Source organism: Clinocottus analis, unplaced genomic scaffold (genome assembly GCF_023055335.1).
Source record: "Clinocottus analis isolate CAN_PGR_092001 unplaced genomic scaffold, fCliAna1.0.p SCAF_24, whole genome shotgun sequence".
NCBI lineage: Eukaryota > Metazoa > Chordata > Actinopteri > Perciformes > Cottidae > Clinocottus > Clinocottus analis.
Window position 1 is genome coordinate 9,847,540 of NW_027175976.1, and position 13,694 is coordinate 9,861,233.

Below are 13,694 nucleotides of genomic sequence, written 5' to 3' on the forward strand. Positions count from 1 at the left end.
ATTGCACATCTATTGGGCGAGCACGTGTCGGCGGGTTCTCCTTTGGGTTTCAGAACCGCCAACATCACAACCAGCATTTCATATTAAAAAGCTCCTTCTGCTGGATTCACACCCAGCGACATGATGAAACAACACAACTTGAAACATGGTTCCACTGCAGATGCCACAACTGTACAACGATGAATTGTGTAAAATGTACATTCTATCTCGTCCCGTCACACTCACTGCTCTGCTGCTCACGGACTCCAGACCCTTCTTGTTGTGTTCAAAATGGTAAAATATAGGATGTGACGTTATGTGACGAGAGAACCAACTGATGAAATGTTTCAGAGGGCTGCTGATGGTGGAGAGGGAAGAAGATTAAAGGCCTGGTGACTTTCCCTCCAGTATATCTGGGGGTCGTGAACAAATAGGGCGTCTCTTCTCAGGGCGAAGGAAAGTGTAACTTCTTTGATCTCAAGGACTAAAGGCCAACAGGCCAAGCACATGCCACGACTCAGCGTTTTTCTTTTCACCAGCGTGGCTTGGAGGCGTAACCCTCCTCATGTATAAAGTAGGGTTGTGACTGTTCATTGAATCTTGTGTCACAGACTACTCTGGGTAGCTGCTGCATACTTTTACTTTCTTGCAAGAAATTAAAGGACATTAGACAACTTTGATTCAGAGTCTCCATTCCTCCTGAGCGGATCGACAGAGAAAACCTTCCACCACAGTGTCCACGCCGCTCAGTATTGAGGGAAAACACTGCAGCCGGCAGCCGCTAACACACTGTAACGCAATCATATCGGGCAACTCCTCACCACCAATGAACGGTCAGTAAAGTGCTGGTTTCTACTGGAGGATCCGTGTGTTGGTATTCCATGACAATAAACATCTGTCAGTGCTGTCTGACAGATGTTCATTGTCATGGAGTACCAACATGAACACATGAAGCCTCCAGTAGAAAGAGAGGCATGGCGGCTCGCTGCAGCGTGCAGGCTGGGCGTCCTAAAGGGGAACCCAGCGCGCAGGTTGGATTCCCCTTCAGGACGCGCAGCCTGAGCCCCTCAGCAGCAGCAACAAGCCTCTCTAGCGGCACCCGCTGCCAGATGTGACCTCGTCACGTTTCAGGGCTCCCAGCGGCTGCTCCTCCCTCAACACTGGACCAGCTTCAAGAGGTTTAGTCCCTCGGACACAAAAACATGGGGAAAAGAACTCCGGTTGAAAATGCACAAGTTGGCTGGGTTTTACATGGAGGGAGGCCGAGCAGCAGAGCGGTGAGCAGCTCGTTGACTGAATGCACTCGTGGTGTTGATGAGCAGCCGGCTCTCTTTGTTCATGCCGGCTCTGCTCCTCCTGGTATTTAATACCTGCTTCTGTTTGAGGGTTTGAGGCACTTTAAGGCAGATTGAGGTGTACAATAAAGGATCTCTTCATAAAAACTATCTACAAAAAAAAGGAAGACATGACAGAGGCATAAATGGCTGATATGTCAACACCTGGGGAAAGAACACAACCACACGTTTAATTGTTTTCTCCTCTCGTGATTCGGATGAACAAAGTGTTTAAGATTTAAGGTGCTACAGAAATACTGAGCCCCAGAGAGACAGCCAGGAAGGCCAGTTTACACTGGATGGAGAAGCAGCCCGAGGCGCCACCACGAGGTGCCACCAGTTGATCCGGTGAGCAATCTCCAGCGACAGTTCTGGCGTCTAATTTATTTTTCTGCGCGCCGTTAGCGAATCTGGCAACAGAACACACAAATAATCTACTAAAACAATATGGACGATGCGTATGCTATAAATGAAGGATGCAGACAGACGGACACATGAGGAACAAGGGGGTCTGGTCAGCTTCCAGTGTGAACCTGGCTTCAGGCTGAACTTGTACTCCAACGGGCCTCCTTTGACCAATGACAGTTGATTGACAGCTGAGTGGTGTCGAGGCGGGCCACGGACGCGTCTTTCTAGGACGTCCTGAGCAGGTTGCTGAAGACTGAAAGAACACAGGAAAGAGTTCACTTCCTGCTTTACTCTCTCAATGACGACATATTCAAAACTACATAGAGCCGTGGGATGAGAGAAATATATGATGTAGTAAAAAAAACTCATAAACAAATTTACAAATATTCTCTGAATATATAAAGTGAGGCGTTGATTTCTTCTATATCATAAAAGCAACCACAGTTTTTCTCTTCCCATGAATTTGAATAAACAAGAACCCACCTTGAGGATCCGACTGAGTCCCTCGTTGACCTTTCTCTGGATCTGCACCTGCACAAGCAACACGGCATCGGTCAGGACGGCAGCACCGGCTTCTGTTTCAGTCTGAGGGAATCGTTGTGACTTTAATGAAGAAGATAAAGAAAAACTCAACAACCTCCTTGGATCTTGAAGCAGAGCTTCTTCTTCTGGTACGCAAAGTAACTGGATGCTGCTCCCAGCAGAGCCACGCCGATGGCGCTGACGATGCCTGCGATCTTTCCAGATCCAGCTTCTGCAGGACACACACACACACACACACACACACACACACACACACACACACACACACACACACACACACATACATACATACATACACATACACACACACACACACACACACACTCCTATAAATAGGAAATTCCACTAGGGGCGATAGAGAGCAGACGTGTGTATTCACACACACTACACACACTTCTACCTTTTTTTCTCAGTATACTATTGTTCTGAGATCCTTTCTGAAACATTGAGAGAAGCATGTTAACATACTCAAGAAGTCATATCAGTGAAAACAAAGTGAGGACCGGCCTAAATGTCCCCACATTTTGGATTTTGGTCATCACTCCAAAAGGTTAAAAACCCACAATGGTCCTCACTTTGATAGCAGTGCAAACACACACACACACACACACACACACACACACACACACACACACACACACACACACACACAGCAAACTGCTCTTCCATAAAGGAAGTGTGTGTCTAGAGTTGAACTAGAAGCATCAGTATCGTATCGCCTGCTCGTGTCATCAATATCTTCGTCTTCATGTTCCTCCTTCTATTCTCATTCTTTTGGTTCACATTTATTTTCATAAAATGCAAATATATTGGTGTTCATCTCACAGGTTAATTGCTAGTGAGGGATGAAGTAATTCACATGTATAAAATATACTTTGGAAGATAAATCCTACATGTTATCTTTGACAACGTTTCTATCATAAAAAAGGAGAATGCAGATGTTGGTAAATCCTGATGTCTGATTGGCTCAGAGCTGACATGTGATGCATCACATGATGATGATCACTTGATAACTCCTGGTGTTTTCTCCTCATGGTGAACACACAGCATCCTGAAGTGCAAGTCTTTTAGTCGGACCATTATCCCTAAACTGTGAGCTGTCATGTCCTCAGTGTGCCACCAGGTGGCGGCACAGCGTCAGACAGCAGAACAAAGTGTACACAAGTTCACACACTGAAGCAACTAAAGCAACAAAGACAAAGTGACACTTTCAGGCAGGAGAAGAAAAACTCGCATGGTGAGAAGAACAAGGACCAGGATTAAGAGAGAACACACCCAAGCTCCAGGGCAGGGCGTGGCACACACACACACACACACACACACACACACACACACACACACACACACACACACACACACTGGCAGCATGAATAATCCTGGCTCTCCCTCCTCAGTGAGTCATAGGGAGAGGAGTGTCTTGTGATGAAGCTGTGTGTTAAAACAGGGCGTCGCCCAGACATAAAAAAGAAACACAGGACGCTTTAAGCCTCCACAATGACTAGCTGCTGAAAAATACTGAGCATGTACACACACACACACACACACACACACACACACACACACACACACACACGCACACACACACTGTACTGGTGGTTCTGCAGCCTTTGTGCGTCACAAATCAACACGCTGCAGTGTTCCATGAAGCTTTTATTCATGCATCACAATCATTGCAGCAACACTACAAACCCCAGAAAGACTGCGGCCAAAGTTTAAAAAAGCACCCACCAAAATAAATATGCTGACCGTCACCAAAGAGAAGCGCTCGTGAGACAACGAGAGCAGACTGCTGCTGCGGGAGGACTCGCTCATGAGCCAAGACTCATGCACGCTGTTGTCTCTGGACTGGAAATACACATTCAACAGCTTCAAGAGGAGTCAGGAGCAGCTTCCACACGGTGGGTGACGCGGCCGGACCGCTTCCCCCTGACTCACAAGTCACTTCCTGTCATAAGAGCTCATTTCAGGCTAAATACAATACAGGCACCAAAACAACCGACATGAACTAATGTCTTCTACAGAAGGAGCACATCCACGCACATGGGACAAGAAAGGCGCTCTGCAGCGTGTGAGTCACGGCGCTGCTGGGTGGGCGTGGCAGCGCCCGCCCAGACCGGGTGTCTGGTAAGTCTGGAATAACAGGGAGACGTTTCTGATCCGCCTCGCAGCACCGACAGCAGTTTATAGTCTTCTTCACCTTTTACACCAACATACAGATTTGACAGTTGAAGCACAGACTTGCAGCTGTGTCCATGAGGCGGAGCAAGCCAGAGGTCAAAGGGCACAGGAAGTGTACAGGGTTTCAAAATGAGATGAGAAATAAAACAAAGTATCCCGGTAGTGTTCCTAACTTCTCAAACACCATATCAGGTATTTTTAATCAGGACCGAGCATATGAGAGGTCTGTAAACCTCAGACTAGAGAGCCAATCAGAACTTAAAGGGAAATTCCCCACCTTAAATGTGCATGTCTCATCAGTGTTGATGGTAAATGTAGTCCATTGAAGCAATGCGTCCCTCAGTGCTGCTGTATTGACATCAATCAGCATCTATAGAGCTCAAAACACAACTTCCTGCGTCTCTTTGCTTGTACAAACTGCAACATGTCATCCTGAGAGGATTATGGGCGAGGACACAAATTACACATGTTACCGTGTTTTATCTGACTCAGGTATTCAGCGCCGTGTACCACAGCCACAGGACGCGGTTGATCTTCTCAGTGGAAATTCACTTTCTGGGTCAACCTAACAGCACGGGGGAGATAATGACTTCAAAGGACTACATTTACCACCAGCCACATGAAAGGTGTTACACCTTCCCTTCAAATGGAGGGTTCAGGGCACAGCTTGCAGCAGATCCATGGCCCTCTCTAACAGAGGGGTTAACACGTGCTTTAAGTTGGATATCCACATAAAGAACTCTTCTGGCATGTTAGCATTTAGCATCTTCAGGATTTGGCCCCACAGAAGGTCTGGATCTGCAACGACACACAATCGGAGCAGCGTTTTAGCCAACAGAACCAGACCGGGGTTGCTAATGTGAAGAACACTAAGCCAGCTGTCTTCCTCAAAGACACCAGGTGTGTGAGGGGGAATGAATCCAAATGGTCACACATCTGGAGTGAACCAGCAGGCAAAGTCTGTGATACAGCTGCTGTCTGACAAATGTACAGCGAGGTAAAGAGCTGCTGCTTTCAGAGCCACCAGCAAATATGTGACGTGGGCGTGTCAAACCAATTAAACACCAACACAACAACTGTTGGCTCGGCAACAACACAGAGAACACAACTTCCTCTGCGGCGGGAAACAGGAAATGCCCAACAAGAAGTCCAGAACAGATCAGTCTGCAGGGAGACGTGATGATACCCACAAGGACACGGACACAGACACAAACACAGGAAGCAGATCCAGAAGAGACAGGGATTTACCTTGAGGCTGGCCAGCTCCACCTACGAGAGACACACAATGCTAATTAATCCACGGTGTTGATGACGGACAGGTATTGTTGTCAGTGAGGCCTTTGGGCTCTTCTGTGTGAACTCACAGAAAGCGTTTCACGAGCAGGACAATGAAACACAGAACGTACCTTGAGAATCTTGGTCGTAGCTCGAGCCTCCACCTGGATTCAAAAGACAGAAGCAGAAGAGAGTGAAACTCGGCCAATAGAAACGAACCCAACAGATCAGTATTGCTGTGTGTTAATAAGCGTTAGCATAGCTGCTCCTTCATGAGCACGATGGAGCAGAACCTGGTCTGAAGCCCGGACATGTGGATCCAATTAGTCTGGAGAGCCCGAGGGTTTTTATTTATTTTTCCTTCTCTGCTAGAAGAACAACTAATGACTTCCATGCTCTGACTCCACAAGAGCGCCGAGACACAAAACAAAGAACAACGCGACAGAAACTGCTGTCAGACTGAGAAAAAGGAGCATCAATCGGCCTCTTCTTCTATGAAAGACCAGGACAACCCAGAGGAACACGAGCTCTAACAATAACAACACGAACAAGGAAAGGTTCCTGAAGCTCAATAATTAAAGCATGGTTTTCTGTGATTTAGTGCTGTATTCACATGGTGCTGTATTCACATGGTGCTGTATTCACATGGTGCTGTATTCACATGGTGCTGTATTCACATGGTGCTGTATTCACATGGTGCTGTATTCACATGGTGCTGTATTCACATGAAAGCACAAACTCATAACTGTCAGACAACATTCCCATACTCTGACAGTCTAACATATGTGTGCATGTGTGGTTTATAGGACTAAGGCACATACCAGGAAACCACCCGGTGTGAAACCAGTTCACTCTTTAACTGTTCACTAAACCACGTTCACTAAACTATGTTCACTAAACCACGTTCACTAAACTATGTTCACTAAACCACGTTAACCTACGGTGACCAGACGTCCTCTTTTTCCCAGACATGTCCTCTTTTTGAGACCTCAAAAATGCGTCCGGCAGCGATTCCAAAACGTCCGGGACTTTGCCTCGTTGGATATTTGTATTTCTCTGAGTCTTGAACAAACTAGTTATTACGCTCTTACAAGTTTTGAAACGGTATCTTACGTTCACCTTCTTGTACGAGCTCTGACTGTAGAGAGAGCTGTCATTGGTGGACTGATCTCAGGGTTGCCAGATGCAGGATAATTATCCTCCAAACACAACCATGTTGAGCCTTTGTACGATACTTCTCCATCACCAATCTGGCAACACAGTTGCATTGTTTACAACAGCAACCCCACATCCCCAACAAAGTGTCCTCTTTTTCACAAACACTAATCTGGTCACCCTAGTCAACCAAACAAAGATCACTAATGCTTGTTCACTAATGCTTGTTCACTAATGCTTGTTCACTAATCCTTGTTCACTAATCCTTGTTCACTAATCCTTGTTCACTAATGCTTGTTCACTAATCCTTGTTCACTAATCCTTGTTCACTAATCCTTGTTCACCAATCCTTGTTCACTAATCCTTGTTCACCAATCCTTGTTCACTAATGCTTGTTCACTAATCCTTGTTCACTAATCCTTGTTCACCAATCCTTGTTCACTAATCCTTGTTCACCAATCCTTGTTCACTAATGCTTGTTCACTAATCCTTGTTCTTTAATCCACAGTCCCTCCCCTTGAGGTCACAAAGCGGCAGCAGCACCACACAGAGCGTCCCGTCTCAGCCGGTCAGCGTCACATGAGATTTAATAAATGTTTTGTCCTCGAGAGGCGCTCAGCTCGATTGAGTCAGCCGTTGCTAAGGACAACAGGACACAACAAAGGAAAGACAGTAAATTCACTCTAAAACATGAACCATCTGAACCATCTGAACCATGAACCATCTGAACCATGAACCATCTGAACCATGGACCATGAACCATGAACCATCTGAACCATCTGAACCATGAACCATCTGAACCATGAACCATCTGAACCATCTGAACCATGAACCATCTGAACCATGGACCATGAACCATGAACCATGAACCATCTGAACCATGAACCATGAACCATCTGAACCATGAACCATGAACCATGAACCATCTGAACCATGAACCATGAACCATGAACCATCTGAACCATGAACCATCTGAACCATGAACCATCTGAACCATGAACCATCTGAACCATGAACCATCTGAACCATGAACCATGAACCATGAACCATGAACCATGAACCATCTGAACCATGAACCATCTGAACCATCTGAACCATGAACCATGAGCCATGAACCATGAACCATGAGCCATGAGCCATGAACCATGAACCATGAACCATGAACCATGAGCCATGAACCATGAACCATGAACCATGGGTTCACTCTACGTTGGGTTTTCACATCAATAGACACAGCTAACAAAAATATAAATATTCTACACCAGCATGTTACTGTGGACGACAGAAGCATGCTGGGAAATAATGCCAGATAGAGGTGCTTCATGGTGAACTCTGACAAGTACTAAATCTACCAGCATGCATCACTTCCAGTCCAACTCATTAATAATATATGCTTTACAGAGCATAACTCAAGTCTGAACAAAAAGACGTGATTGGCTTATTCTCAGATTAATCTGACACCATCATCTGTGAAGTGCATAAATAAATCCAGGTATGAATCATAGTCACGCTGGAACACCAGTGATTCTTCTTAATGCCCATGATGGAACTCACTGAGTCCATGGCAGCAGTATATGTCCCATTTACATCCCCCAGAGGCATCATGGGAACGCCAAAAGAGCATGACAAGAGTAAGAGTTAGCTAGAATGGCCTTCTGCCAAACTAAGTATGACATAAGAGACATGAGCTGAGAGCACAGACTCAACCCGACGTCATGTGTGAGGACATGAGAGCAGCCTCAGTCTGGGAAGATTTGCAGTCAGGATAAAAGCTGTTCACTTTATTTATTTTGTTTGTCCTTTTGGGAAATCTGCTCATTAAAATAACCATAATTATAGTAGCCTGTGCCGTCCTCATGTGACCAGAGGATGAGCCAGCGTTCATGCCTCTTCCATCGCTCTGGTTCCTGACCTGCACTGACAACAACAGAAGCACACTGGCCGTGCTGTACTAAACTCAGTGATCCAGCTGCTGCTCCACAGTCCTAACAGGGAGACAAAGCGCCGCAGCAGAGGATTTAAATGCATAATCCAAATGGAGAAATGTTGCTGGTGTCTTACCTGAATTTGGGCGTCCTGGATCAGGCTTGTAGTCTCCACCACCAATATCCAATAAGTCGGAGTCACCAAAACTTCCTCCTCCACCTTCAAGAAAGGAACACAATGTACAACAAACCGTAAGTTACAATTTCCTATTATAACAACTATCTGCATGGGCCAAACCACGAGAGGGAAAACGTTGAAGTACCAGCATCTCCAGAACTTGGTTTCTTGGGTTTTACAGTTGCAGGCTCATCTGTGGGAGAAAATAAAAGGATTTAGACACGTAAACATCTCTATAACAACCGCCCATATCGTACTAGAACCTCTCACTGCCACAGCTCACACCGGCACCACGTTTCAAACGCCAGCGGAAACACTTGAAAGGTGTGCGAGAGAGAGAAGAAGCACAGCGGCTCTCACTTGCACAGTGATATTTACCTGGTCCAAAGGCGTCGGCGAGGTCCAGCCCACCTGCAGGAGAGAGGAAGGAGAAGAGCTCTGAACACAGGAATCGGCTCAGACCCGCCATCGCATGCAAAATGAACTGAACTCACACATCTTCATCGCTCAGATCAGGCTTCAGCCAATCACCGTCATCACGCATTTGTAACGACAACCACAGTAACAGGAAGTAGCTCCACGCGATCAAGTGGTTATTTACAACGTGTATGTCTGTCTCTTTTGTTTTCCCTTCCAAATCAGATCTTTGGATAACGTGGTTCAGGTGTAGACCGGTGGTGTGGGTTCCCAGCTCGATTTTAAAGCGTTGTGAGGAAAACATAAACCAGCTCTCAAATCTAAAACACAGACCGGGTTATTGAATTGTCTGCATGTCACTTTGATCACTTTGAAGAACAAACAAGTGCCTGCAAAACAACATACAACACGTTTTCCTCTGCTGCTGGATTGTCACGGCATGAATCACGTTACCCTGAGGGTGAGTTTGAAAAACGTTGGCGATCCTCTGACTTTCCATCATCAAGGTGATATGTTAATGTGTGCAATACCTGGGTTTATGGACAGGTACCTGCAGAACTAACCACATTCCTATCGGCCTCAGCTGGACAGCAGCAAACTCAGAAGGCGAACATGGGAGACATGACATGGTCATCACGGTTCAGATGTTAGCATTTAGCTCAAAGCACCACCGTGCCGAAGTACAAGCTCAGAGAGCTGCTAGCATGGCTGTAGGGACACCGTGTTATCAAGGTCAGGGGTCACCAAACCCCTCCTCTGTTACAACTCTTGGTATCTTATCATAACACATGGGACTCATGCAGGTGGAGGGCTACAAACCATCACTATCCGGCTTCTCTGGGGCCTTTGGCTGCTCTTTGGGCTTTTCAGTTGGTGGCACTAAGGAACAGAAACAACAAAGCAGCGTTAGTGTCTGACAGCCGGTTAACTTTTCTACCCAGAACCCCCCTTGTTCCTCCTAACTTTACCCTGAAATATGTCGACCAAAATCATTTACTAAAGGTCCACTTCCAAGCTTTTTTAAGTGCCTCAGCAGGAGGGGGTTGCTCGTCTCATACTGAGGTCACGTCATGAGCACTGATCAAAACCCATCCCAGAAGAAGACCATGAGGCGTGAATGAAAGCTTCTTTAAAGACTTTTCTTTACCAGTGTATTTATTCATGTTAGCACACAGTAATACCCATTGGGATTCAACTGGTCTGACCCAGGTCCGAGGTGGGGTTACTGGCCATGTGGACGAGTGAACGCTATATATAGAGCATACATCCACACTGGGAATGGGGCCATTGAAGAGATGTACAGTACACAGTGTGTAGATGGGGTTGTTCTGTGGACGGGCAGCAGCAACACGTATCTGAGGTCCCTCTAGAAATGTGTACGGTAGAAAGCTGTCAGTGCTTTGTTCTGCCATCAGACCGCCCTCTGTGACGGGAACGGAGCCATCATGGAAGTAACACAACACAACAACAGCAGCAGGTCAGACGCTGCCATCAAGTCATGTGTTTGTGTTGTTCTGTGACGTTGGAGGTCTTAGGGGTTAGTTCAGATGCCTTCCAAAGATGGATTGCGTCATACAAACTAACATTGTGATGAGCAGCCGATGGGATAAAGTCATACATCGTGAATGAGGGAAACTGAAACGCTACGTTTCCACTGAAAGGCTCCATTGATCATTTCAGAAGCTAAACGTTGTGTTCATGCATAACAGCTGACAGTGCAAAGAAATACAGCGACTATGGTTGTAACATGTCCTCTACAGAGAAAGTCACTCACCGGGATCGTCCAGAGCGTCGCCCAGGTCGAACCCTGTGGGAGGAAGACACCAGCAATGTTAGTTTTTACCAATGGACCATCCACAGTGGTCCTCAGCTAAGGTCTTCCTCAGCCGTCCACCAGCAGCTCTCAGCCCTCGGGGTTTTCCCTCCATAGTGGCAGCACATGTTCTGCGTTTGGTGTTGCAGGGAGTCCTGCGCTGTATTGTTTGGTTCCTGTGGCAACGCTGACTCATACAGCGAGGCGTCCTTGGAGCGTGAGTCACTGAGACCAGTGAGTTGTTTCCCACATGGCAACACTGAAGCAGGAAGTGAAGACCCAATGCAGAGGGGCTGAGATACACACCCATACAAGCCTTTAAAGAGTGCTATGTTACTACACATACATACCATAACATGGCTCCGTAATCAGACTACTATACGAGGACTGATACCAGCTTCACTCTACTGCAGTTACAGCATGTCCACCATATCAGCCCTGTGAGGGACCTGCTTCTCCAGTGAAGCAGCTGCATGTCAGACTGTAACCTCTTCCACTAATACAGCTGAACACAAACGAAGAACACGACACAGCTCATTGACTTGCTTCATATTGAACTGGATCACTTCAGCCGGTCTGGATATTGCCGGTGTGTTTACTCGGTCTTTATTTACATGAGAATGTCAGCACCGTGACACAAGGCCAGAATAAACAGCAGACTGGGGTGGGGACTGGGGCACCGTTCTGTTAACAGCCGCCGAGTCCATTTGATTTATTGTTTTGGTCATTTGGTTTTATCTCATTTATATTTAGTTTATTTATTTATTCCAATATCTGAATATGCTTAGGAATTAAAAATGAAATGCTCTTTCAAAAAGCGTACCTGAGTTATTATGCCTTCATTAAATCAGTGGCATAGAAAATGACAATATTATATATGTATATAAAAGCAACTATTTCTGGCACGATATATCATCAAAGAAAAGTAACTCGGGTAAAGAACAACACTGAGGGCTGTGCAGCGAGGCGAGGGAGTCGTACTCGATAAGAATAAATGTGCCCGCCTGAGTCAGCTGCTTCCTGCTTCTGCATGAAGACACACTCCACACATTCCTGTCAGGCCCATCTTACATAACATCAGACCGGTTCAGGCAAAGGAATGTGGAGTCACATCTGGAGGATGCTTTGAGCAACTGTTGTGATTTGGCTGAATCTGAAATCATCATTTAGTGAGAGGATTCCTGTGGAGGATTCCTGTGGCCCAATATGTAATATTAGATTTAGTGATGAGGTGATTTGGATTGGATTGGGTGTATGAGGAGAAAAGAGTATCTTCCCTTTAATAGGATTCACTCCTCTTCAAGTTAGACCAACACACCACTCTGCCTCCGGTTATTTAAGCCAGTTGATGTCATTTACATGGAATAGTGTTACTTCCTTTTTCCTTTCTCAAGTGAAACTTGAGTAAAGGTTCTGTTGTGTGTTATGCATTATGCTTAACATGTCCCAGACGCTATCCCAGAATTACAGACAAAATCAAATCTCCCTTTTTAGGATTTAGAGATGTAGAACCTCTGCAACAAATCCTCCTCGACAAACGAGGGCCCAACCTGCTTCAGGCTTCAAGCCGACATCGTGCCAACAGTCTCATGTGCGTGCCTGTGGTTTTCTCTCAGCCCTCGCTGGTACAGGAAGCAGAGGCCGAGAGCAGACACACAAAGAGACGACTCGGTTTCAGTCTTTTACTAACGTCTTTGTTTTTCATTTTTGTACAGTGTGTATGTCATTCTGGAAGTGTCTGTTATATGAATTACAGTCATCGCTACTTTGTTAGCTTTACTGTTCTATATGTATAGTGCAGTAAGAGCACGAGTGCACACTATGTTCAGGCTGACGAGGCCTGAACATAGACTGGAAATAAGAAGTGACATCGTCACTTGGTTTTGAAGTCTTGAGTCCAGCAATAAGGTGTGTCGCCATCTTGTTTTTTTATAACCAGAAGTGAGTACCGTCAAAGCATTATGTTACAATTAACTTGCATGAAGTGAAAACACGCAGTGAAAGGGTTAAAGCTGTCACACGAAAACACGGACAACATCCAGACCAGACAAAGCCGTGAACGCAACCTGTCAATCACAGTAGCCCCGCCCTAAAGCGTCCCCTGCTTCATGGTCTGTTTGACTCTAACAGCCCATAATGTCCTAAATGAACATCATGCTGTATAGAAGAAGACTTGACACTAGAGGTTGAGACATAAACTCATGTTTACAATGTTTACTGAGGGAATACATCAAGAGAGAAGTAGAGTGACTTATATAGACTTCTATACAACCAGATGAGTTGCCCCCTGGTGGTCATAAGAGAGAATGCAGCTTCAACACATGAAGCATAGACTTCTATACAACCAAAGGAGTTGCCTTGCTTAAAAGGTTATTCAGAAGTGGCTTCACTTTTTTTAGAACTGGAGGTTCCAGTTCACCCGACAAGTTGAATAGGGTCGAGTCTGGGGAACTGGGGGGACTACTTCTTTAAGAGCTGCTGTTATTTTG

At 45.8% G+C, this 13,694-nt stretch overlaps 1 protein-coding gene across 2 annotated transcripts in view; it reads right to left on the minus strand.

The window, feature by feature from the left end:
* Nucleotides 1-1,483: 1,483 nt before the first annotated feature.
* cd99 (CD99 molecule) overlaps nt 1,484-13,694 on the minus strand; it is a 13,609-nt gene continuing 1,398 nt past the window's right edge. Inside the window, exons 2-11 of one of the 2 annotated variants that reach the window (XM_068590652.1) lie at nt 11,167-11,199; nt 10,212-10,271; nt 9,354-9,386; nt 9,121-9,168; nt 8,934-9,017; nt 5,849-5,881; nt 5,691-5,711; nt 2,359-2,475; nt 2,205-2,252; nt 1,484-1,974 (exon numbers count right to left, since the gene is read on the minus strand). In XM_068590652.1, the coding sequence (XP_068446753.1) occupies nt 1,946-1,974; nt 2,205-2,252; nt 2,359-2,475; nt 5,691-5,711; nt 5,849-5,881; nt 8,934-9,017; nt 9,121-9,168; nt 9,354-9,386; nt 10,212-10,271; nt 11,167-11,199 (506 nt within the window). In that variant the 3' untranslated portion in view covers nt 1,484-1,945. Of the gene's footprint in view, nt 1,975-2,204; nt 2,253-2,358; nt 2,476-3,896; nt 5,241-5,690; nt 5,712-5,848; nt 5,882-8,933; nt 9,018-9,120; nt 9,169-9,353; nt 9,387-10,211; nt 10,272-11,166; nt 11,200-13,694 lie in introns of those variants that run through there. The other variant, XM_068590653.1, reaches the window with a different exon arrangement.